The sequence below is a fragment of the Mastigoproctus giganteus genome, chromosome 10, assembly GCF_048544385.1.
Source record: "Mastigoproctus giganteus isolate SK-2022 chromosome 10, ASM4854438v1, whole genome shotgun sequence".
NCBI lineage: Eukaryota > Metazoa > Arthropoda > Arachnida > Uropygi > Thelyphonidae > Mastigoproctus > Mastigoproctus giganteus.
In genome coordinates, this window is record NC_143584.1 from 183,901,608 (window position 1) to 183,929,112 (window position 27,505).

Sequence of the window (27,505 nt, forward strand, 5' to 3'; positions counted from 1 at the left end):
GAACATCTGAAATGGGACAAGGAGGAATAGAAATTCTGAGGACTTTCCTCGGACATAAATGCACCGAACTGTGCCTCAGTATACGTACGTATTATATGCAATATGCATGTGATCTATTGATGGAAATAAAGAAATAAATACTGTTATAGAAGAGAGGAAGAATATGAATGGTTCAGATTGTTGGAGGTAAGTTACGAAGCAACTAATGCTATGAGAGAGCGTCAGTATATCATACCTGTAAATTGTAGATATTAGGCCAAGTTTGTCTCGTGTGGAGGTTGCATGTTTTCTTCCCCTCCCTCTCGGTGATTTTAGTCCATACACCCAGAAAAACAGCCAAGCCGAGCACAGAACAATTTGCGGCCACTACACACACACAGACGTCAGATAGTCGGGGGGGGGGAGAAGAAAAACTAAAAAATCAGCCATAACTAAAACCTAAAACCCAATCTCAGATAACTATAGCATAGCTACGAATGGAAAAAAAAATCTTTAATGGAAAACATTTCCGTCTCCAAAAAATGGTGGTTTGCAAGTCGGAAGGTGAGATATTTTATTTATTTATTTATGATACCACAAATAAGTGAAGGGGGAGCAATACACGGCACACTATTCTCCAGGTCACTCATTCTGTGAATATATGAATAATATTTGCTTAAGTTCTGAGCTAAATGTAATAACACGTATACTCGTATATAAATTAGGAGGCAATATGCCATATGTCATTTTACCAAGAAAAAATGTTATTTGCCAAGAAGTAATTACTAAAAACTGTTCGAATCAGTCAATGAAATGTCGAAATAACGTTATATAATATTAATTTTAATAAAGTAATACTGGTAGTCGAGTAATACTTGAAGTAACTGACTTCAAGACTTAAACTGCACAAATGATTTCTCATTAAACTTATATATGACCCACTCTAATTATCTATGAAATTAAAAAAAGAAGCAAAACAAAAACTAAATAATTACTAACTGGATTGAACAAATTTCGTTAACCAGTTATTTTTGATAAATGGCTACAATTAATAATATTCAGCCATACATAATTTATGCAGGATATTTACATTGCAAGAGAAGGAGAGAGAGGAGAATCACAGAGTTGGGAGGGATGATGATTAGTAAGTCTTAGTCAAATTCGAGTATACATTTACTTTGGTTTCAGCTCTATTTGTGTTTGGTGATGAAAAGAAGAATATCAATTTGGGTCGTATTTATTAGGGCTATAAAGTTCACGAAGAGGTGTTGATCGGATTTTATCAGTCCGCTAAAGTTGTACATAATTTGGGTGTTTTGTCTATTGGCATCCCTGTGGATGTGCTAGGCTTGTGATCCTATATCTTTGGCATTTCCACTACACCGCTGGCAGAGTGGGTAAATTGCAGTGGAAGGGAAACAGATCACATGATGTTTTTCTACATTGTAATTCACTTACCTGGGCGACTTTTTCTCCAACGTGTGGCTTATGTGAGGGCACATCTTTGAGCAGAAACTTGGCCGAAGAATTGTTGTTGTTTTCTTTTTGCCTAGAAGTTTCGGAAATGACGTTACTCAAGGAAGGAGACTTGCGGTTTTGGAACGCTCTTATACGAGACAAATCCGACTCGGAGGAGGCGTTAGGCAAGGATTTGCTTAGGCTGTTAGCTGTAGCTGAAGATTATAAACAAGTATTAATTTATAAAAAGATGAGCAACTACTAAAACATAAAAAGATGAGCAACTACTGAAACATAAAAAAGATGAGCAACTACTAATCTAATATTCGAATTTTACCAGGTTTATTATCTGAAATTTCGGTGAAAAGTAGAACAGCATTTCAGAATACAGTATAATGAAAATAGTATTAAAATATTATATTGATAATTTAAACTGGTTAATTAATACTTCAGCTGAACTATGCAGTTGATGGATTGTACCCATAAAATGCACATAAATTAATTATATGCTGCATTATGAGTTGGGAGAAGAACCTACGTAGTTAAATAGACAAATTATCAAATATTATTATATTTATTTATTATTGTAATTTACTAATATTTTAATTATATAATTCATATTATCATATTTAATTATGTTATTATATAGACAATATTATTACAATTAAATTAAAGGAGACACTTAATAAAACGTTTACTGGTGAAAGTTAAGTTCATTTGCTACATACACCCTGTGCAGATATAAAGCCCTTATAACTAGTACATCAAATTAATAAACATTCACATGCAAACTGAGAAATTTTCTGGGTTCGCCATGGAATTCTATGGCCAAGTTAAATTAAAGGGAGATGAGGTGAAGAATAGTTATTACACTTTACACAAGCTGTCGCGGGCAACATAGAGGTTAAAGTCATTGCCCTTCCACACCGTGCGGAAATGGCCTTGGTTCGAGTGCTCCAGTCATAAAGAAGTTTTATGTGGTTTTTTTTTTTTTTTGCACCTGGTCGAATTAGTCAGTTTTAGATAAAGCAGGCAAACTGACCATAAAATCTGCACAATTTACAGATGTATTCAACTCTAGCAGTAAGTTAGAGAATCTTGTAATAACTGAGAGTAAAGTGGAGGAGAAATTGTTGAAGATAAATACAAGAAAGACACCTGGGGTGGATGGGATCTATCCAGTTATATTAAATGAGGCAGCAAAGGAAGTAAGCAAACCCTTAGCCATAATTATGAGAGTTTCCTTGGACTCAGGGGAAGTACCCATGGACTGGAGATGTGCAAATGTGACTCCAATTCACAAAGGAGGATCAAAGGGCGACACAAGTAATTATAGACCTGTTAGTTTAACTTCTGTTCCCGGAAAATTAATGGAGGCACTGGTTAAAGAACACTGCAGGATCATCTAGACAAGACTTCAGTTATAGCTCGGACACAGCATGGTTTTGTTAAGGGGAAGTCTTGCCTGACCACTTTGACTGGATACTATGATGCAGTCACAAAAGAACTGGATGCAGGGAATAACTTTGATATTATATACTTGGATCTTAGAAAGGCTTTTGATACTGTTGCACATGGAAGACTGTTGCACAAATTGGAGCCGTGTGGCATTGGAAGCAAATTGCTGCTGTGGATAAAGGGGTGGTTGAGGGGGAGAAGACAGAGAGTGGTAATCAATGGACACTGCTCATCGTGGACTAATGTTATTAGTGGAGTCCCTCAGGGTTCAGTATTGGGTCCATTATTGTTTTCTGTATTTATAAATGATATTGATGATGGTATATCAAGCTTAATGTCCAAGTTTGCAGACGATACGAAGGTTGGCAGGGTTGTCAAGGACACTACTGACACTATGCTACTGCAACAGGATCTGGAAAGGTTGAACAGATGGGCTGAGAGGTGGCAAATGAAGTTTAACATTGACAAATGTTAAGTACTACATATGGGAAACAGCAACCCCAGAGCAACGTATCAACTCTGTGATACTACACTGACAGTGGTAGAGAATGAAAGGGACCTGGGGGTGGTTGTGCAGGCAGATATGAAGTTTTCTGAGCAGTGCAGACGGGCTGCAAGAGTAGCTCATGGTGTATTGTCGATGATATATAGGAATTTTTCTAGCAGGGATAAGGAGGTGATTATTCCCTTGTATAAGGCAATGGTCAGGCCACACCTAGAGTACTGTATACAGGTCTGGAGGCCTCATTTCAAGAAGGATGTAGAGATGCTGGAACGAGTACAGAGAAGGGCAACAAGATTAGTGAATGGAACAAAGGGGTGCTCTTACGAAGAAAGGCTTAAGTTTTGCAAATTACAGTGTCTGGAGACTAGGCAACAGCGAGGCGATCTGATAGAGGTGTATAAAGCCTTGAATGGTTTGAGCATGCTCAATGCTGATGGGATTCTTCCTCTTGCTCAGAATAATCACCTGAGAGGGCATAAATTCAAATTGAGGAAAGACGAATGTAGGATAGACGTGATGAAATTTGCCTTTGGCCAGCGGGTGGTTGGTTAGTGGAACAGACCTCCATCCCTTGTCGTGGAAGTTGATAGCTTAAATAAGTTTAAGGCTCAGCTGGACAGGTATTTCGAACGAACAGAGAGGTGAAGTGGAAGTGGTTATTTTTTATTTATTTATTTATTATTATTTTTTTTTTTTGGCTGATGCTGCATAAGCTTGCTTTCTTGCATCAAATGCCTCTACTAATGCTAATAGTACATACTGATACTTAATGGCCTTAGTTGCCGCGACGCAAAATCAACCAACCAAAATAAACAGTACACAAATAGGAATGAAAACTCAATGCATTACACTATTATCCGCAGATAGGACTAAAAACTCTTCATTGCAATCAGCGTGTGAAGTGTAGCAATTACTCTCCAGTGATCTTATAACTCGTCCTCCCTCTTTTTTAGTTTTCTTGAAGTCATGATTGCATGGAGAATCCAGAAATATCATCAATTTGCATATAAACGGTTAGTTATTTGATGTTGTAGGTATAAGGGCTTCATACTTTAATGAATTTGATTTTAGTAATTTGGGCTTTGATTTTTGATATGGCATAACAAATAAACTTAACAATCATTATTAAACTTTGTACCAAGTGTCTCCCTTAATTTACTTTTAGTAATACACATTGCACTATACTGTATATAAATTTTATTTTATTTTTCCCTCTACAAGAGTTATTCACATAAACCATTTTATGTGAATAAAGCTATTAATAGAAAAGAAACGCAGAATATTAGTGCATTATTAAAGAAATAGTGGATTACCACGAGTCGCATTATATCTTAAGCCAACTGAGTCCGAAGAAAAGTATGGAAGACCCGATTCAGTCCGTAGAAACTAGTCTATAAGGGGTAAACAAGCGCTAGAGAGCCTTGTAAAATATATCAAAAATTAATACAGTAAATTGGATTAAAATTATCAATTAACTTATCGTACACTTTTCTCATCAATTATCACATAAATAAAAATATACTCTGTTTCATAACGTATAAAACATTGACGAGAAGCGTTTCTGCTGAAACTTTATAAATTTTCTAATTAAAAGACGTTTTCGGGTCCACTGATTTATGTTCAGAGCAAGTTTACGCTATTAACACGAAACTTGTCGAACGGTCCTTTCATATAATTATAACCTATTAATTTTTATTGTAACAGTAGCTGCAATAAAACATGAGGAATATTACATCAAGGAAAAAAATAATTTTTATCCGATCCATTTGTATACGTTCAAATGAGCGAAGTGTCTTCAGAGTACAAAAAAAGTTATCTTGTCATTGTTGACCTGTTTTTGCCCCTTGTTGAAATGGAATTACACGAGGTCATCAACAATTCCTTAGCCTAACATGTAAAATATTATATTTGATTGTTGTACAGCTGAAATATAGAAATGTAACTCTTTTTAAAAATTTACCAAAGTTAAAGAGTATGTGTCTAATACGTTTTTTACAGGTCATTACACTTGCGAAGTGCGGTGATTTTTGAAACGTGGAACCAAATGAGCCACGAACAGCGATAAAATATTTTAGAAAGAAAAACTTATCGTCAGCTGAGATCTACAGAGATATCATTGATACTTCTGGCGACACATTTTCATCAGATGGCACAGTAAAGAAATAAGCACGTGAGCATAAGTTGTGACTTATAAGATCCTTAAGAGACTTATGAGATCCTATGTGACTTATAAGATATTTAAAATCCCCTACCGTTGATGTAGATGATTTTAAACCGTTATTCATTTATGATATCCAACAAATTTACTCCCAGTGATTTTTGTTTGTTTCTTAAATCAAAGGATTACTTGCGTGGACAAAAGTCTCATAATAAGCACGTGAGCAAAAAAAAAATTGCACAAGACTGTCTTACGTGAGACAGTCTTGTTAAGCTGCACACTACGTACAGTATGCATAGGCATACTTACCAACGACATCGCAGGAGCTGGCTACCTCCTACCTCCTTTCGAAAGTCTTAAAACAGAATATCAGGTTCTCAAAAGACAATACGTCAAAACCATCACCACCTGTAAAATAAAATCTTGGCAGAACTTGGTTACTTCTACTGGCAATCGGGACCCATGGGGTCTTGTTTATTGCCTTACCAGGAACAAATCCTATTCCCCTGCTGTTTATTGGTCGGTACCCGCAAACGGCACCGAAACTCTCACCTGGAAGGACACCGTCAACACTATCTTGGACAATCTGCTTCCTTCTGATCGCCCAGAGAATGACTTGACTACTCATCAACAAATAAGACAGCTCAATAACTCCTACATTCCTACTTCTGAATCTCAGCCATTTACGCAGCTGGAGGTGGACACAGCTGTCCTAAAATTTAACAACTCTGGTTGTCCAGGCTTCGACCTTCATGAGCGCATCTTTATCAAACAATTCCGCAAGCTACGTCCAACGGTTCTTCCCACTCTATTCAACAATGTCTGAATTAAAGCACTTTCCGTGTTATGTGGAAGACAGCTCTTCTTAAACTAATTCCTAAACCTTCAAACACCTCGAGTGGCAAGTCCTTCCGTCCTATTGCTCTGTTATCGCATTTGGCCAAAACACTTGAAAGATTGATTGCTATAAGACTCACTTCTCTTTTCACCAACACCCCTCTTGTATCAGATGATCAATATGGTATTAGTATTAGTATTAGTAATGGCTGCATGGTGCAAGAAAGCCTATGGCTTATGCTGCACCAGCCAAAAAAAAAAAAAAAATCCGAACAAAACAATGATAAAAACAAAAAAATAAATAAATACTGTAATAATAATTAATAAAAAAAGGAAATTAAACCTATCATCCTATGCGCTTCCCTTACCCGAAAGTACTATCCAGATGACCTTTGAATTTCCCCAAACTGTCGGCCTCTACCACCCATGAAGGCAACTTATTCCAGTAATTTATAACTCGCTGGCTAAAATAAAACTTCCTGCAGTCCAATCTAAACATTTCCCCCCCGTAACTTGAATTTATGTCCCCTAGTTCTAGCATCATTTATAATCTTGAAAATTTCGTCCTCATTCATTTTACTGATGCCTCTCAGAGCCTCAAATCTCCTCTAAGGTGTCTAGTTTCCAAACTCTGCAACCCACATATTCGAAGTCTTTCTTCATAAGGAACCCCTTTTGCCGATCTCACCAGGCGAGTTACCCGTCTCTGCACCCTTTCAAGAAGCTCGATATCTTTCTTTAGGTGCGGTCTCCATACTTGAACACAGTATTCCAAGTGTGGTCTAACATAAGCCTTATATAATGGGATTATCACGTCCCTATCTCTACTTGCAAAAGTTCGATAGATCATCGATAGGACACCATGGGCCTTCCTTGCAACCTGTTTACAATGCTCAGAGAATTTCATGTCTGACCGTATCGTAACACCCAAGTCCCTTTCCTCCAGTACTGGGTTTAGCTGAACTCCACCAAGTGAATAAGTTATTTTGGGATTACTGTTTCCCAGGTGTAATACCTTACACTTTGTTGTTTCCGGTTTCCGAACTGGACGAGGAACTGAAGAAGCAGTCGTTGAATTCCTTTCTCGAGTTAACTCTGCAAGCTCTAAATACGTTCTTGCTATTTTTGTTGATTTCTCTGCGGCGTTTGATCTGTTATGGTGGGCTAGATTGTTTGCTCGCTTACGTGCTGCCGATTGTCCTCTTCCTCTCTATAACCTTTTAAGAAGTTATTTTGAAAATCGTACAGTTTCTGTTATTTCTGGATCTAACTCCGTCTCCCACTTTGTCACTAGGGGCTGCCCCCACGGCTCTGTTCTTGGACCACTCGTCTGGAACATCGTTCTTGACGAATGGCTCCTTAAAACTATTTCTTATACCTCCAAATTGACTTTTGCAGACGATCTCACCTTGCTGATCCAGGGCAATTCCCGTGCCTCTCTTGAAAGTACTGCCAATTTAGTCATGTCAGATCTCTCTCAATGGCCCACCATAAATAAATTATCCATATCCTCCACGAAAACTAAAATGATGCTGGTTAAGGTTTCGCTTAATATTTCACGGCCACCTGTTGTAAAACTTCAAAACAGATCACTTTCCATGGTTTCTTCTCTAAAATTTCTTGGTTTGATCATTGATAGTAAACTTACGTTTACTAAACACTTGAAAGATCTCTCAGAGAAAGTCAAAAAACTTACCTTCTCATTTCTGCGTTTCTCTAAACAATCTTGGGGTCTTAATTCTCGCTCTCTACGGTTATATTACAAAGCTGTGTTTCTACCAATTTGTTCCTATGGCGCGGCCGCCTGGTTCTGGCATGTTAAGAAGGTTTCAGTACAGACTAAACTTCAGAGCATTCAACGTAAAATGCTTTTAGCAATGTGCAGGGCCTGTAGGACTGTGTCTACTCCTGCTTTGCAGGTCCTTAACGGCTGTCTGCCCCTCGATCTCTTTCTTCTGTACCGAGGCCTGTGCTTCTACATTAGGCACGCTGTCCCTATTATCTTCCTTGGTATTACTATCGATGTCACTGTGAATCCTAAGGCAGAGAAAAGACGCTGTTGGAATATTCTGATGCAGAGTTGGCAAGACAGATGGTCCTCTACCTCTAAGGGTCTTGTTACTTTAAAATTCATCCCTCACGTCACCTTTGCCACGTTAGAGGTTTCACCCTGGTCTGTACATTCTCTACTTATTCTTTGGTCATGGCTCCCTCTCTTAATGCCAAACTAGCAACTTTCAACCTTGCTGAATCACCTCTCTGTTCTTGTAGCGCCGCAGAAGACTGGGAACATACTTTATACCACTGCCATCAATACCTAGATCTTCGACAGAACCTTCTTCCCTCCACTAGTATTACTGTCCCCGGAATGATAATGATGAATGATAAATAAAGGCAAACTGATAATGAACATCAACACAGAGGAAATGATGGCAAAATACTAAGGACAAACAGCGTAATATGCAGCAGAATAAATGGAGCACCAATACTATTACTGAAACAGCATCGATCTAGGAACCAATGGGAGTGGCACCAACCAGGATGTGGTCGCTCCCAGGGTCAACCCACACACCTAGAAGAGGACTAGGCCCCACCAATGAGTCAGCATCGGACTGCACTTGCTGGCGGGCACTGCAAATTGCCGATATGGCGAATTGGGCGGGGCTCCCTTGCCCAGCCCACTTTCTTTCCCCATCCCTGGTGGGTGAGGGGACGGTCTGTCTGCCCCTCCCCAACACCCCCTCTTTTCCCTCTGGTGGGGCATGGGCATGCCCCACTGATATACCTGGGGTCGCCTTACCTATTTACCCCATATTTCTGTCTTTTCCCACCAGCCTTCCGTCTCTCCCCCTACTATCCCTATATCGCCAGCGAAAAGCGAATGCCCCACACAACGAAAATTTTAAAATGCCAAACTCGACACATTTGCAACTTCTTTCGGCCTAACTAGATTCTAGCGTTTACCCTCCCGTTTTTTTTATATATATATAGGTCCTAGCCACTGAAATCTCAGGAAATTAGGTGGCAGGAGCTGCCAGAGTACTTATCTAAAAATAATGGTGTACCTGGTCTGCCTCCACGGGGCCAAGTGTGGGCAACGTTGGGCCTCAGTAGGGGTCCAACGGCTAAACGGCCAGATGAACAACAGAAGACAACGCTACACATGTACAATATCCATACAATTTTGAATCTCTGGCCTTCTCAGCGAACTGGTACACCCACAATGAAAGCAACACGGAGATAGGGGGGAACCCCTGGTGCCGTTAGACACTAAATACACTTTACACGTTTGTCCCCGGAATGAGCCGGACTTCCTGAGCACCAGAGAAAATTTACAGCCCCTGCAAGAATTTGCTCGTCGTGCTTTTGATCACCGGAGACGCCTTCTCACTCAACTACGGAATACCTTCTAGCCTTCCTAGTGGAGACTCCTGCTGGCACTGGCCTTTGGCCAGTGCGAATCAGATATGTATATATATATATATAAAATTTCCCCCCCCCCTCTCTTTTTCTTTTTTATTTAAAAATTTTTTTTTTTTTTTTTATTTATTCACTTATTTATTTTTGCTGGTACTCTGGGTTTGGGCTGCCCGAGGGACGGGATTGTATTATTTACTTACATATTTTTTATTTATTTTATTTTTATTTTTTATTTATTTATATATATATTCTTTTTTTTTTTCTTTTTTTTTTTTTGCTCTGATATTAGGGCAGTAAGAGCTGGTAAACCAGAGGGTTCGGAGGGGGGCCGCGATACATGCCTAGTTGTGGCGTACCTCCCCATGGTGCAGACGGACACTGGGCAGGCTTTCCAGGTGATCGCCTGCCTGGTGACAAAACGGCCAGAAAGAACTAAACAACACACTGCACGAACATAACGTTACACACACTTCTGGCCTTTTACAGTTTTACAGTGCTTTCTGTAATCATTACAGTGTACAAAGGCGGAGTTGGGTAAACCTCCGGAGCCGCATTGCAATAAACATTATCTCTTCCTCCAAAGCAGATTCATGTTCAACCAAATGCTGGAAAGGTCACGGTCTCTAGCTTAGACAACATCAGGCAGGTATTATGCAAGTTTGGTCTAGAAATTGTGTATGAAAATCAAAGAAAGGAAAGGAGGAGGAAAGGTGTCTCACCATGTGCGGTTCTATGAACACAATCAGCAATGGATGGCTATCATCCAAGAACATGCTACAGTGGATGGCTACCATTGATGTAGGCGACTTTAAACCGTTGATCATTTATGATATCCAACAAGTTTTCTCCCAGTGACTTTTGTTTCCTAAATTAAAGGATTACTTGCGTGGACAAAAGTCTTATGAACAATACTGATGCGATGCGTGCTATAAATTAATGGTTTCAGAGTCTTCAGAAATCTTTTTCTTTATGTATTCGTTATTTTTGAGGGGATAAAAATGTTACAGCACGGATGAAAAAAGAGGATTATGTTGCTAAATAAAATTATTTTCATTGTTACTTATTAGCGGATTCTATATTAGAACTGCGACTTTTTCATCACTCCTCATATATCAGTAATAACTATTGATAATCAATACAATACAAAAACAATTGAATACATTTTGACACATCATAATATTGATATAACAAAACTACATTAAAAATTAAAAATAAATCGCGTAACAAAATAATAATCAACAAAATATAAGGATATGCAGATATTATGAATTGTCATTAAACTATTTACACTTTTGCAAGATTTTTACTGTTGCAGGTTTTACAGTACACGAGTATCTTAAGTCATATTCTTAAGCCAGTATCTTCTGCCTGTACGAGTGCGTTCATGAGCTGATTTACATGTTATGTGTGCTGAGAGACCCCATGGCATTACTCACGAAGAACAACTCTCGGGGAACCCTATTCCTTCTGCCTAAGATGTAGCCCGGGATGAAGAGGCCTTTAAGAATTCCTCCAGTCCTCGACTGTATTTGAACCAGGACCTCACCCCACGAGTGACCAGGGGGAAAATAATTATACTCTCACGGCATCTATACAAGACCAAATGCTGTTGCGACAATAGAACTATACAATGAATTTTGTTTTGCAATAGAAATATGGTGTACTCTTAGCGTACTCTTAAAGGTGATTTCGAATGAGCAACATCCTCGATTCAAGGTATTTCATGTTTAGTTTTCATGCACTTAAGGTTTGGTCCATGTGTTCATATTAGTTGGTCTGTTGATAAGTAGGGTAAAAATTCCTTGAATATCTTTCCATACTTCGACTAAAAGTCAGGAAGGCAGTGATTGGCAGGTGCCACTCGCTGTTTTCCTCCGCCCCCTGTCCTCCTACATGGTTGACATGTCTAGGGTATTTATCCCCCTACTTGCCGCTGTTTTAAAATCGGGAACTCGTTTTCCGATTTTAAAACAGCGACAAGTTTTCTAGATCCTAAGCACCTCACCCTTCCTCGACGAAACAAAACAATCATAAACAAAACGCATTCACAATAATCACCCAATCACAGAACTCGAGAGTACAATCAACTCCGTTCCACGACCACGCCCACTGCGCGAAGCCAAGTGGTACCCAAATAATAGATTTTAGCCGATAAGAAGTTCTGGAATCAGGTGTTTTCTAGATCCTGATGTAGTGATCAGTTTCTAGACTATTGTATTCCTACCTGCAACCTGCATATCAGAAGGATATATAAAGAAAACCTCCCAGACAGATCAATCAGCCAGAGTGGAGGTTAATATGGGAGTTAAAGGTGTTTACATATTAGTGACGTGTCATTACAAAATGACACGTCACTGATATATAAAATAATTATATTTGACTGTTGTACAGAAACAATGAAATATAATTATTTGATCGTTGCTGTAAAACAATCGAATAATACGCAATTTGATGTATTATTTAATTCACAAACAAATAAAAATTCCAATTGTTTACAATATTACACAATTAAATCTCACAGGTACTCGATAAAATGTCCCTATTGAAGAAAGCATGTAAAGTTTATTTTTACTGTAAATTATGTGATCAGGACAAGAAGTGAACTCCTCATATATATGCTGAAGCATTTATGAGGAACTGAAAGCTTGGCAATCTTTCAGGAAAGTCAGTGAACATTTTTGGTAAAAACACAGCAGAGAACTATAAAGTTTTGATAAAGAATTTAAGATAAACCTAAAATATGCTTCCTTCATTCAAATTTAGGTATTTTCTCAAATAATTTCGGACACGTTAGTAATGAACGCGGTGAACGTTTTCATCAAAATATTGCCACTATGAAGAACCATTACCAAAGACAGTGTAAGCCCAGCATACTGGCTGGGCATTGATCGAGAGCCCGTGATCATTTCAAAAGAAAATGAACAAATGAACAAAAAATAATTTACGCGCTTTTCTGTAAAACTCATTAAAATTTAAATAAACGTAACTAGCATTACTCTCTAAATGTGTGGGTGCTAGGCAAAATCCGACTCCAAATTTGGATTGAGGACTGATCAAAACCATCAGATACAGTTTATTTCGGAAGGGGGAAACTCATAACAATGTGTGCATATTCTTGACTCTGTTACGAATGTACTCGTAATGTGAAAATCGCAGCTGTAAGGATACACTTAAGGCTCACGGTAAAAGCTTTGAATATCTGGCACTCTTATATTATAAACAGAAAGCCGTATAAACCGATTTTATATTGTAGAACAGGGTTATAAATTGCAGTTAGTTTTCTTACAAAAAAAGTAACTTATCGCAATCGAGTCGTTTTTTTTTTCATTAAATTATTAAAACATCAAGTATATATTACAGTAATGCTCAAAAAAATTGCATCACCTCATTTTTTAGGTTGTTTGTCCTTATACTGGCAGCTAATCTTTTAGAAATAGCTGAAAGAACATAAATAAGTAATAACAATACATATATCAAATTATTAATTGCAGAAAAATTTAGTTTTATGCCTTATGGGTAAATAGACAATGAAATAAATACTTTTATCCAAAATAACAGCATGTTACTTACGTTCATATAGAAACAAAAATTCTATGAAAGCAGTGATTTTTTTTCCATTACTTTGCTCATACTAAGACAACAGGCTGTTATATAACCAAAAACACAACAATATGCACACACTAATATTTCAGGACTGATCAAAACCATCAAATATAGTTTATTTCGGAAGGGAAAAATCATAACAATGTGTGCATATTATTGACTCTGTTACAAATGTACTCGTAATGCACACACTAATATTTCGTTGGCTCACCCCTTGCATTGATGACTGCTGCACATTGTCGTGGCATCGACTGGATAAGTTTCTGAATCTATTCCTGGGAAATCTCATGGTACCAAATACAGATTAATATCTCCTGCAGCTCTCTCAAGTGTTTTCGGTTTCTTTTGTATTACTGAAACATCCATTTTATTCCAACAGTTTTCGACAGGATTGAGGTCTGGACTGTTGCCAGGCCATGTTATTGTGAATTGATTTATCCTTCAAACAGTTTTGCATTTGTGGACAGTAAAACAGCGAAATCAATTTTATTTATTTTATCTTATTATCTATGACACAGAGCCAAAACCGTATTGGTCGTCCTGAAAGTCGTCCTAAAAATTCAGGACGACCTGAAAAATGCAATTAGCAACATTTGCATTTTTCAATCCAAATTTCCTGAAAAATCAGGATATTTGCATTGCCCTGAAAAATGCAGTTGGCAAAATTTTCATAGTGATCTCTAACTGTGGGAAATAATTTTGTCTCAAAATGCCCTTGTGAACTCAGCATTCACTGTATCTTCCAATTCAAGAAGACCGACTCTATGTGAAATACAGCCCATATCATTTGAGATGCAGAATGTTTCATTGGGGAGAAACTTGCAGAATGTCTCACTGGGGAGAAACTTGCAGAATGTCTCACTGTGTTTCTTCATTCTGCATCTCAAATGATAGTCTCCTCCTCTTGTTCGTGAACTCAGCATTCACTGTATCTTCCAATTCAAGAAGACCGACTCTATGTGAAATACAGCCCATATCATTTGAGATGCAGAATGTTTCATTGGGGAGAAACTTGCAGAATGTCTCACTGTGTTTCTTCATTCTGCATCTCAAATGATAGTCTCCTCCTCTTGTTCGTGAAAATAGTCTGCTGACCGTCCGAACCATGCAAGTTGAACTTTGATTCACCAGATAAAATAATATATTACCACTGATCTTCAGACCAACTAGCATGCTCTTTTACTCATTTTAGAAGCTGGGCTTTCATTTTTTGCATCAAAAGTGGCTTTTTTCTTCGGCGACGTGCTACTAATCTCGATGAGAAAAGGCGTCTACGCACTGTATCCGTACTTGCCTTTACTCCTTTATCCTCCTCCCATGCTGTTTTGAGATCTGTCGATGAGGATCTTCACTTTTGGACACACAGACGGACCCGAAATCTGTCCTGCGCTGCAGAAGATATTCATGGATGTCTAATTTCCTTCCATTGTGTTTAGGCTGCCAGATTCTGATAATTTTCGTAATAAACGTGCCACTGTTGACTGATTACAGCGAATCCTTTTAGCTAATTCATGCGTAGAATGTCCCTCTGCATTCAACACAACAACAACGCTTTTCCTACGTGATGTTAATTGTGAAAATTTCCCCAAGGGAATAGCACAGAATACTGGGTCCATGGCATATGTACTGTATTTATACTGCCACTAGGATGATGCAATCATGTATGGTAGATGACATCATCCAAGAGAGTTTGCTAGATATGGATGATGCAATAGGGCAATGCTATTACAAAACATATACGAAATTTCATAGAAATTCTGTGAACTTTGCAAGTAATGCAATATTTTTGACCACCACTGTATAACCTATCTTATGCTATTTTAATACAGAACATTCCTATTATATTCTTTCACACAATCGCAGATGCAATACATCAACACTTCACAGCTTTAGATGCTTTTGAGCTTAACATACATATAACCTAGCCCTTTCAAAAAAAAAAAAAAAAAAATCGTTTTCATATTACACGATATTCTTCTTTTGCGAAATTGATGATTTCGGTGGACATGACATTTTTAAATCGAAAAATATAATATAATAATATCTAATAATTAGTTATAATATATGATAGGCTAGTAACGTATCAAATATTTTTCTTATTAGACAAGAATTTAATTCCAGCCAAGTATACAAACAGGTATGTGCGATCCTCAGAGTTCAATCGAATAAATATTGGCTAATAAGCTTGTGCTTTATGGACTGTTGTTCACCTGGGTTTATTTTTTTTGTCTAGTAAATCAGGCAAACCAATCAGAGAACACATGCAATTTACACAAAATTACAGATGACGTGTATGAGCAACAGCTAGAGTAACAACTGACTGTAAAAAAAAAAAAAAAAGAAAAGAAAAGAAAGAGAGAGAAAATTAGACAAAATTTTCCATTAGCCAAAAGTGAATGACTGTTACAATACATTTCCACTTGCTCTTGGAGAGGTTGGAAGCTTATCTATATTAAAAGAAGAATTGGAAAAATACTTGAAACAAATAGATAAGTGATGTGAAGGTAGCCTTCGGTTTTTTTTATGATGATTCTACGTAGGCTTGTTTCCTTATATCAATTTGTCAATACTAAAACCTACAATTATATAGAGAAATGTGAAACTTTCAGGCTTTTCTATTAATATTAAAAAACCTACTATCATTCACACATTCATGATCAGTTCTAATTTTCTAAAATAAAATATCATAATTTCGTTTCCAACAAAAAGTCAGAATCATTCTTAACTGAAAGGATAATAATCTAATAATAAAAGTTCTGCAGTATCTTCACAATAGTAGATCTGCTATCTGAGAAATAACAAGTTAATCATAAATGTTTCTAAGTGCCAGAATACTGTTTGTAAGTGTTAACCAACACTTACAAATAGTATTCAGAATGACTTTAAATCGATAAATTATAACTGGATATAATATTGATATTTTAGGAATTAAACATTTCATAAGGATTATTTTGAAGTAGTGGAAAACTATATATTATAACACAGCAAGTTCCATACACTAGGTTCACACGTGATATGAATTCCCTACGAACCTAACATATAGATGGCTCAGAGGATCAAAAACAGAAATGCATTTAAAAATTTCGCAATTGATTAAGTATATGGAAATCATTTAGATGTCACCAGCGATATCACATTACATGAAAGGCTTTATATGATTTCTAACGAAAGCTACTGTTCTCATCGCTAATACCGATTCAGTTTACAAGTTTAAAAGTTGCCTGCTTAAAGAACGTTCATTACATTGCGATTTGCTTGGAAATTTTCAAATTATTTGGAGGACAGAAGTCGGAGAGCGCAGTCAGCGTAGAAGGAAAATTTTTATGTAATTTTTTTTGAGATTGATGTAGGATTTTTGAAAGAAGGAAAAAAGGAAGAGGGGGAAAAAAAGGCAAAAAATGCTTTGACCTGGTTCGTCGACTGTGCTGACCGTCAGCGCCTTAAGGCGATATGAACTGGGTGCCCTTTCCTGGCTCTCTGTTCACACCATTCCCCTTGGCAGGGGGGACGGGTTCTCGTTCCCTCCTCTACCCCCTATTTCGCCTGGTGGGGCGCTCGTCCTCACTGACCGCCTCGGGGGTGCCTATTGTATTGTCCCTGTACTTCTATCTGTACCCCCAGCCTTCAATCTCTCTCCCCTCACTCTAACTAGACCGACAGTGTACGCCCCTAACTTAATGTAGCTAAATTACTAACTTGCGTGCAAATTTAACTTCACTCTCATCAAACCAATTCGGCCTAATCAAACGAGCGTAACCCCAATTTTTTTTTTTAGGTCCTAGCCACTGAAATCTCATTAAATTAGGTGGCAAGACCTGCCAGAGTAAATAACTATAATACAGGTGTACCTAGTCTGACTCCAAGGGACAGAGTGTGGGCAATGTTGGGTCCCATTAGGGGCCTAGCGGCTAAATAACCAGAGGAACAACGGTACACGACATTACACATATACAAAATCTACACACCTTTAAACCTCTGGCATTGACAGTATTCTGTTTCACACCCACAACCGAGTAGGCATACTATTCGGAGATGGGGAAACCCCTGGCGCCGTTTGACACTAAACACACTCTACACTCTAACTAAGGTTTCGAATCACAAAAACGATAAACCATGAGTTTATAAAGAATGATATCTTCAAAACTATTACCAAAAAGGCCTCTTGCGTCGAGAACAGAAGTCATATCACTTTCTTGTGAATCCAAAATTACTGTAATGGTAATTGTAATGCAAGAATAAAGCACCTACGCAAATAATATAAAAAATAAAACTTTATAATTACATAAAAAAGATAAAAACGATGCTTGAAGTGATAAATCACACAAACTAAAATTACATTCCTGCACTTTAAAAAACAAAAGTTTTCTTCATCGGGGAAAAAGACTTGTGCATTACAACAGACGAATAAATACTTAATAGAAGCACACGACACGCTGCCGTCACGATACCACGTGACCGGCATTCACGCACGCCGCCAACCCCCACCCCCGCCCCAATCCGATGCTTTGTAAAGATGCGAAGTATAGTTTAATTGTTTGCTTTATCTCTTTTAATTCGTTTATTTTGAGATAATCGTAGAATAATCTTTTGGAAATATTTTAATTTCGAAGGATAAACTCGTTCTCTGAAAATAATCTCTACCCACATCACTATTAACATAGTTTCCTTTAATATTGTATGTTTTATGTTTATTATATTGATGCGTTTATATTTTCATTTTTTGTAGTACTGTCTCAGTGCTGAAGGAAGTGACATGGTAGCCCTCAAAACTGTTTTTTTTTTTTTTTTTTTTCTTTCTAAAATCTCTCTTCTTCTTTAACTTGTCGGAAAAACGAAGTTTCGCACCCAGGAAAGAGAAATCCAGGACTTACACGCTAGGTAGAGGGTGGGATTATAAGTGGTTCGGGACGAAAAAACTTAGGAGTCACGATACAGTCAGACATAAAATTTTCAGTCCAGTGTAAACAAGTGGCTAGGAGGGAAGATGGTGTCCTATCTATGATATATAGGATCTTCGCAAGTAGCAAGTTATTGTTTCTTATAGGCAATGGTGAGGGTGCATTTAGAATATTGTTTAAGGTCTAGGGGTCACATCTGAAAGACACAGAATTCTAGAAAAGGTTCAAAGAAGGGCAACCAGATTGGTAAGGAGTGGTAATCCATGTGCATATAAAGAACTGCTTAGAAAGTTCGGACCGACAACTAGGGGGGGAGAGAGTGAGAGAGAGAGAGAGAGAGAGAGAGAGAGAGAGAGAGAATTGGTAATATTTACTGAAAAAATGCCAGAATTCAAAAATTTCTTTGTGATGACCATGCATATTTTCATGTGAAAATAGATATAAAAAATAAAGATAAGGATACTTTGGAAATAAATCATTACATACACTACTTCGCTAAAATTCAGCTGCATTTTATCAAAATCAAAAAATAAAAAAGAAAAAAATGAAAACCACCATAGTAACCAAATTTGTACCCATGAAATGAAATGATAACGTGCATTACCATGCTCTGATTTGATGACCATACTTGTTTTCACATGTAAATAGAGATACTGTGAAGAATAAAGATAATACCTTTGATTATACTCTTGACACTGGCAAGCATTTCGTTAGATTTCAAATATATTTTATCAGAAAGAAAAAATTGTAAGGCACCACAGTAACTAAACCCGTGTTTATTGAATGAAACGATAGTATGGATTCCCACTGCAATGAATGGAATGAAATGATAACATTCAATCTCATTGTGGCATTACATCTCATTAAAGAGAAAGCATGGGCTTTAAAAGTATTTATTTATTTAATCAGGTAAAGAAAAGTTACATTCATCCCTTGATAGCAATAAAATGCTAAGAGGGTAAACAGAATTATAAAAATGAATACACTATCAATACTGGGTAAAATAAAATATAGAGAGATCAAGTCAATAATTAATTACAGAAGTTAAGACAGATTAGGTTCGACATAATACTCGAAATACATTCAGCGTCTGTCTAAAAAGAGTGCGGGGATGACGGCAAGGTGCTGCAGGCTGTCAGGAACAGGAGAAGGAGGGCATATCAACTTCAAACACAGTAGCCACGTAAAGCGATGGTGACATGAAAGATCTAAAATTGCACGTCTGTCAGCAATTTTAGATCTTTCAATTTTAGATTTTATCAGCTAAAACTTTTGATCTGTAGGCTTTATCGACACAAATCGTCTCAGGGTTGATATTCAGGTCGTTGAGGAGTCCAATCGTGTTTGCTGGGAACATATGACTCAGCGAGCTGATTTGGCTGAGAGCAGGTCTGATCAAAGATGTTTGCCGGTTAGTTATTCTGCTGTTGTTCGTGGGCAGGATGATAAGGCTATCGATGTTAGGAGCATCCAGTTACCCGAAATGAGTTTGGAGAGGGTAATTATGTTGCGAGTGGTGATGATTTGCTTCCAAGGGATCATTCCATGCAGCGAATATAGTATACCCCCTAGAGATAGTAAGGGGATGTCCTGAAGTCCTACTGAGGGATCGCAGAAGCTAATACTCAATCTCCAAGAACTGTCGCAAGTAGGTTGGAGGGGTAGAGGACCAGATTTCCGATGCGTAGAGTTCCACCGGTACCACACAAGTTCGGACAAACCTAGTTATTAGCTTCTTATTGCCGTAACCAACCAGCTACTGTCGAGCAGACCAAAGGGCTGCGAAGAATTTGTTTCTTGCTTCCTTGAAGCGCTCTAAAAAAGGCAGGTTCGAATCCCACACCAAACCTAGGTCCTTGTGAGAGTTGACAAGTTTAATTTGATGTCCATTTATAGAGATGTGCATTGGATTTATTCTTCTCCTCTTTTTAAACGTCATCTGGGCAGATTTTTCGGCATTTAGCTCAAGACCAATGTATTGAAGAAATATGCTTTGGACAGATAGCGCTTGCTCCGGCTGATCTGAATGAATGAAGAGCTTCAGATCGTCGGCGTACAATATCATGTTTTGGAAATTTGCTAGAAGAGGTTCCAAAGCCGCTGCGAACCGCGCTGTTGACAAAACGCCATACTGTGGAACCCCTCTGAAGAGGACTCTGGAGATGGCTGCCGTTATGGAAGCACGTGTTGATTAACGCTCTGTTAATTTTGTGTTTAATTAGTGAGAAATTCTGCTACTACAGTCAGGATTAATTGCATACCGAGGTTTTTAAGGACAAGGATCATCGTGGTGAGTTTTGTTTTATGCTTTTTTGGGTCCTTTAGTGTGCTTCAAGTCGTCATTTATTCAACGCAGGCGGTAATGTGTCTGCTTATCACAGCGGCATTATCCTGGAATTGAAGAGAGTGGCAAACAAAGGAAATTCCTGCTACCACGCTTGAACTGCGCTCCTTGACTGGGGAGGGGTACAACCCTGTGAAATGGCTACAATAACTTGTTTACCATGACGCTGATTCTTGTGGGCTCTTTACCATTTATTAATGTACAAATTTTAGCGACTCTTCATTAAACATATACTCAGTGCAGGGAACTATTTTTTACTGCACCGTACTACACTGGGACGGCCAGCGAGGTCACACGACTGCTTCACCGTAGTGGACACTAGCTTCGCTGACCAGTAACATCTCCTCTCGCTGTCTCTCTCCGTTTCATGTCACCTCATTCCCTGCAGCAATACTCTACAGCAGGAGGTCCCGCACATCCTTTGAGAAACTTTACTGTGACTAAGAGGATTAAGTTTTTGTGTGGCCACCAAATACGAAGTGTTCACTTTCATTTATTTTGTCAATTATGGAAGGGGCAACACGTTCAAAAAATGTACATAACTGCAGATTATGCAAACTCGAAATTAACAAAGAAAACAAAGGTGCATACATCAAATGCTCCAAATGCAAATTCCAAATTTGCCAAAGCTGTTCAGGTCTTTCCTACATAAGCCTGAAAAAATTATCAAGCGCAGCCCGAGCGAAATTCGTTGCGTACTGCTGCCGAAAAAAGCCGGCGAATGGGCAAGGGAGCCCTTCCCACTCAACCTTGAGCCCCCCTCCCAAACTGCTGCTTGACTCCCACCTGATGCTGCCGTGCCCACTGCAGCGTAGTAGAAGGCGGCACGTCAGTGACAGCCAGGTGTATTCAACTCAGTTCGATAAAAGAAGCCATGCTGAAGCTGTTACTAACTCAGGAGAGCTTACAGCACACGTACAAGAAGAGTGCACAGGGGAAGCAAGAGAACAACCGGAACTAGCTGCGTCCCAAAGAGATGTAAATGATGATAAACAGCAGGAGCCGCCCCTGGACCACACGCTGCCCGAGGGCACAGTCTATGAGAAAACCCTCGTATTGAAAACGGCCCTAGAACATATCTTTACGGACAATCCCGATCGAGTATCCACAGGACTGAGGTCGCAAATAGTGACCATATTTCACAAAATGGAGACGATCCTCCATGACACGTACGTAGAAAGCCAGAAAGCTAACGCACGGCTACAAGCATATAAAGAATGCGGGGCAAAACAAACGCCACAGCGCGTCCCGACATACTCGGAAGCGCTGAGGATCCCAATAGTAACAGAAACCCAACCAACCACAGAGACGCACCTGAAGAGGAAAACATTGTTGCCAACACCAAACCTGGTGATACTCCGACCAAAGGAGACCGGCAAGATCCCCTCTAGTGAGGAATTAAAAACAAAAGTAATTAGTAATATGAGGGAGGATCTTAAAAATACAAGAATAAAAGGAATACGGAAGATGAGAGACGTAGGACTAGTAATTGAAACTGAAACTAGACAAGAAATACAAAGTATCATAGAAAACCCCAAAATAGACGCTCTCGGATTAACGGCCCAGCCGCCCAAAAGGAAGGGACCGTCAATACTAATCTATGACGTCAATCCAGAAGTCACAGCAGCCCAGCTGGCCAAAGAGCTCTACCTCAGGAATCTGCAAAAGGAAATACCAGACAAAGAAACACACGAAGTAATAACCACAAAGTTTCATATAAAGGCGAGAGGAGGAATAAACAACAACTGGAGTGTGGAGCTTATACCGGAAGCATGGCAAGTCTTAAAGGACAGAACAAGGGTATATATTGAGTGGGGCAGCTACCGATTCCGGGAGCGAGTGGTGGTTCCGAAATGCTTTAGATGCTGCAAGTTCGGACACACTACGCATGTCTGCACCCAGACAGTTCCAACTTGTGGACACTGCACAGAGAAGGGACACGCCTTTAAAGACTGTCCACACAAAGACAAGGAAGCCACCTGCGCAAACTGTAAGGCAATGAAAATAGAACACGCGCATTCAATCAAGGACCCGAAGTGCCCAGTCTACCTTAAAGCCAAAAGCATATACCAAAATAGAATCGATTATGGGGACAAGAAATAAAGAGTATAATATAGCAATGATTAAGATAATCCAGACTAACGCGCAACGAGCCAAAACAGTGGCAGACCAAATCCGGGTCAGAGCCGATGAGGAAGACACCGACGTAATCATATTGCAGGAGCCATACGTTCACGCAAAGCGGGTGGTGGGGTATCCACTGCAATATAAGGCCGTCCACACGGAGGAGGACACCCCATGGGCAGCGGTCCTAGTCAGGAACACCAAAATCACTGCAACAAAAGTAACTCAACTGTGCACGACCTGGGCTGCCTGTGCCCAGCTCATTACAGCACTAGGCTCCCTATATGTAGTGGCCCTTTATAGCAGGCCAGGCCAGGAAATTGAGACCACAATCAACTACCTGCGCCGTCTCCAAAACACTCTACCGAATGAAAAAATAATTATAGGAGCGGATGTAAACTGTCGCTCTCCACTATGGCACAGCGTTACTGCCGACAGAAGAGGAACAACAAATGGGCAGCGACTCGAAAACTATCTGATAGGATCCCAATTTGTTGTACTGAACCAACCGCACCAGCTGCCAACATTCTGCAACACCCTCTGGGAGGCCACCATCGATATCACCCTAGCAACTAGGAACCTGGCGAACCACGTGACAGACTGGAGGGTGGAAGACGCTTGGACCACCTCGGACCATCGGGTCATCACCTGCAAAGTAACAAGAACGCTGCCAAGAACAACAGCAAATATATAAGCACCCCACAGATACGCAGTTGCCAAGGCAGATTGGCCCCAATACAAAGAGCTACTAACTACAGCGGTTAACAACAAACCTCCGTCCCTAGATCCACAGAATAATCCGAACGAACTGCAGAAGGCAATTACTAAATTGATGATAGATATCAGCAACCAAACTATCAGGAAGAAACACCCCCGGCTGGGCGCAGTCCCCTGGTGGACCCGGGACATTGCCATGCTCCGGCGACAAATGAACAAGAGTAGGAAGGACTTCCAGAGGGCCCGAAGAACATGGCCAGCAAATGAGGTTGAAGCCCTGAGGCAAATATATAGACAAATAAGAAACCGGTACACTGACGCCATAAAGACAAGTAAAAGACGCTCTTGGGAGTCCTTGGTCTCCACAGCAGGGAACAATGACCCCTGGGGCATTGTCTACAAAGTAACAACCAATAGACTGCCTAGGGGGGAGGTGATTTCTACCACTAGGACTCGGCAGGGAGATCTCACCACAACCTGGGAGCAGTCGATGAATAACATACTCGACACACTATATCAAAAACCAAATATGTTAACTATACCAGGTCAAAAACAGACATGCGAGAGAAACGATAACTACAGAAACCAGGCGATTGAGCCTCCCTTCACCCTGGATGAACTCAGCGTGGCCACTAATAGGGTCAGAAATAGAAAATGCCCGGGCCTCGATCTTATTGAGCCTGAAATACTCAAGAAAACCGTTGAATACAAGCCGCACCTACTCCTCACACTGTACAATCGATGCTTGGAAACAGGACATTTCCCAACTGCATGGAAAACAGCAAATTTAAAACTAATACTGAAAAATCCTACCAAAAATCCAGAATTTCCGGATTCATATCGACCCATCGCACTGCTCCCAGTGGCAAGCAAATTGTTTGAAAGATTACTCCATGTGAGAGTTATAAGACACTATGAAGCGGCAGGCCTACATGCCAGAAATCAGTATGGCTTCAGACCAGGATCCTCAACAGTGGACGCACTGGGAAACCTGTTAAGGATATTCCAGGATTGTAGACGAAAGTATCTGCTGCTCATCTCTGTTGACTTTGCTGGGGCGTTTGATTCACTTTGGTGGCCAAGCGTCCTGGCAAGGTTGAGGGAGGCTGAGGTGCCTCTTAACCTCTACAAAGTAATTGAAAGCTATTTAACGCAAAGAAGAGTGGAAATCAATGTGCACTATCAAAAAATAACAAGAGAGGTGCACAGAGGATGTCCGCAGGGGTCGGTGCTCGGGCCGCTCTTGTGGACAATGGTCCTCGATGAATTCCTGACTACGGACCTGGGTTCTGTGGCAGCACACGCCTTCGCGGACGACTTGACATTGACGGTAGAGGCGGACTCCAGGGCCCAATTGGAGACGCTGGCAAATCAGGCACTGCAGCGGCTGCAGCAATGGGCATCAAAGAACCAGCTGAAAATATCGTCAGACAAGACCTCATCGATCCTGCTAAAGGGGACTCTGCAACTACGACGACCCCCTCAAATTAAAATCAACAATGTAACAATCAAATTTGTGAGCCAACTGAAGTATCTGGGCGTTATCCTAGATAAAAACCTGACGTTCCAGCCGCATCTGAAATACATCAGAAGAAAAATCAGAGGATACTCTGGACTGGTAACCAGAATCACAAGGAAAGATTGGGGACTCAAGAAAAAAGCACTGATGCTTTACTATAAAACAACCTTCCTGCCTGCAATCACCTATGCAGCAGCGGTGTGGTATCCAAAAACGACACTGGTAGTCAACAAAAGAACACTAGAAATGACCCAAAGGACCATACTGCTATCAACAACGCGCGCCTGCAGCACGGTAAGTACCCCAGCATTGCAGGTACTTGCTGGAGCGCTCCCTCTGGACCTGGAGGCAGTTCAGGCGGGGCTACTGTTTTTACTGGCCAGGGGAGTGGCCGCTACCCACCAAGGATACACGACTGACCCGGCGGGCAACCTAAAACACGAAAAAAAATAGGCTACAGACCCACCTACTAGATCTTTGGCAGAGAAGATGGATAGAGACTACAAAAGGCGAAGTAACAAAAAGATTTCTACCAGACCTCCGAAAAATATACCCAAAGCAGCCACCGTGGTACTTCCCAGGGTACCATATGACAACACTATTAACCGGACACGGACCCTACAAGGAGAAGCTGTTTGGCTTCCGGCTCGTTGAGGACCCCAACTGCATATGTGGGGAAAGTGAAAGCTGGAGCCACATAGTCTATGATTGTCAACACTATGAAGACCTCAGAGGGCGACTAATAACAAGGTTAAGATACTTCCCAAAAGGACTGGAGCACCACTTCCTGGACACTGAGGATGAATATAGGGCACTCTCCCAGTATGCGCAAGACCTATTCACCAGGAGAAAAACACTAATAGCTATCTACAGCAACGTACACAGAGATTGACAAAAATTGGCGCCAAATGTGACAAAAAACTGAAACCCCGCAGAGGACCAGTACTTGGACAAGAAGAGTGCTGATCACACGAAAGAGAAAAGCAAGGACGGGGGAATGCAGCACAGACAGTAGAGAACAGACAAAACGCAGCACAGTTGGAAACAGCTTGATGGCGATCTGAAGAGGACACCCTAGCCCTCTCCAACTATTATTCCCACTTCCTTGGGGGAGGGGACATTTTTTGTTCCTTCTCCTCCACCCCCAAACTTCTACTCTGGTGGGGCATGGGCATGCCCCACTGAAAACTGGGGCTATCTACTCTATTGGCCCCATATTTCTGTCTTCTCCCCCAATCTTCGGTCTCCCTCCCCTCTCTACCTTCATCATAGCGAAAGCCCCACACGTCAAAAACTTAATATGATAAAATTACCTTACGCCCAAAACTCGGCCTAGCAAACCAAAGCGACATTACCCCTACAACAGCGCAGATTTTTTATTTATTTATTTTTTTTTCTTTATTTATTTATTTTATTTTTATATATTTATTTTTATTTTTATTGTTATTTTTATTTTTATTATATTTTTTATTTATTTATTTACTTTTTTATTTTATTTATTTTATTTTATTTATTTATTTTTTTCTTTTTCTTTTATTTTATTTATTATCATTATTTTTTTTATTTTTATTTTTATTTATTTTTTATTTTTTATTATTATTATTTTTTTTTTTTTAAGGTCCTAGGCGCCGAAATCCCAGGAAATTAAGCGGCAGGACCTGCCAGAGTGAATCTACAGCTACTGTGTTCCTGGTATGCCTCCACGGGGCGTAAGTGGGACAACGTTGGACCTCAATAGGGGTCCAACGGCTAAATGACCGGATGAACAACGGTACAGAACACTACACATGAACAATTCCCACACACTTTTAAATCTCTGGCATTTCCCAGTGAACTGGTTCACCACAATGACAGCAAGGCGGAGATGGGGGAAACCCCTGGTGCCGTAAGACAACAACACACACTTACACTTACACTTACCCCTCTGAAGACAGTAAAGGATCATGAGAGACAATTGTGCTCAACAAGGAGCCATCTTTCCTGCAAAATGTTTTTTGAGTACAGTGAGAAGCCAAGGTTTTTGCAGTACTTTGATCCAAGCCCGAGGCGGGACTCGAACAACGTTGTGAAGGTGACATGGTCTATGCTGAAAACAGTGCTCAATAAGTTGCGCTAGGATTGTCGTTTTCAAAACTTTAAGGAGTGAAGAGCCCACCGAAATTTATTACTTCGGTGGGCTCTTTTATTACTTTCAACAGATTTTCCTTTATGATATTAAGTGTAGACAGGGGAGTCAAATCGCGTAAGGGGATGGGGAAGGGACGATTAGATTCTTCCTTTACGCAACTCTCACCAAAAGTACTGTCTACCCATTCTATGAAGAGGCTCTCAGCCATCTGAATATTCTTGCAGTGCTTTGCAAATGGCCGCTTCGAGCATACTAATCTGTTAGCTATATATCTATAGTTGGCTTGTTGTTTTTGCTTCAGAAAAGATGCACGTTTCTTTTTAAAGATAATAAAATCGTGTGTGGTTCCTGAACTCT

General features: G+C 39.8%; 1 protein-coding gene across 1 annotated transcript in view; it reads right to left on the bottom strand.

The window, feature by feature from the left end:
• Positions 1 to 27,505, bottom strand: part of LOC150079616 (voltage-gated inwardly rectifying potassium channel KCNH6-like) — a 597,553-nt gene that overhangs the window by 296,774 nt on the left and 273,274 nt on the right. Inside the window, exon 6 of the mRNA XM_090383538.1 lies at positions 1,438 to 1,652. Within this exon, the coding sequence (XP_090239664.1) occupies positions 1,438 to 1,652 (215 nt within the window). The remainder of the gene's footprint in view (positions 1 to 1,437; positions 1,653 to 27,505) is intronic.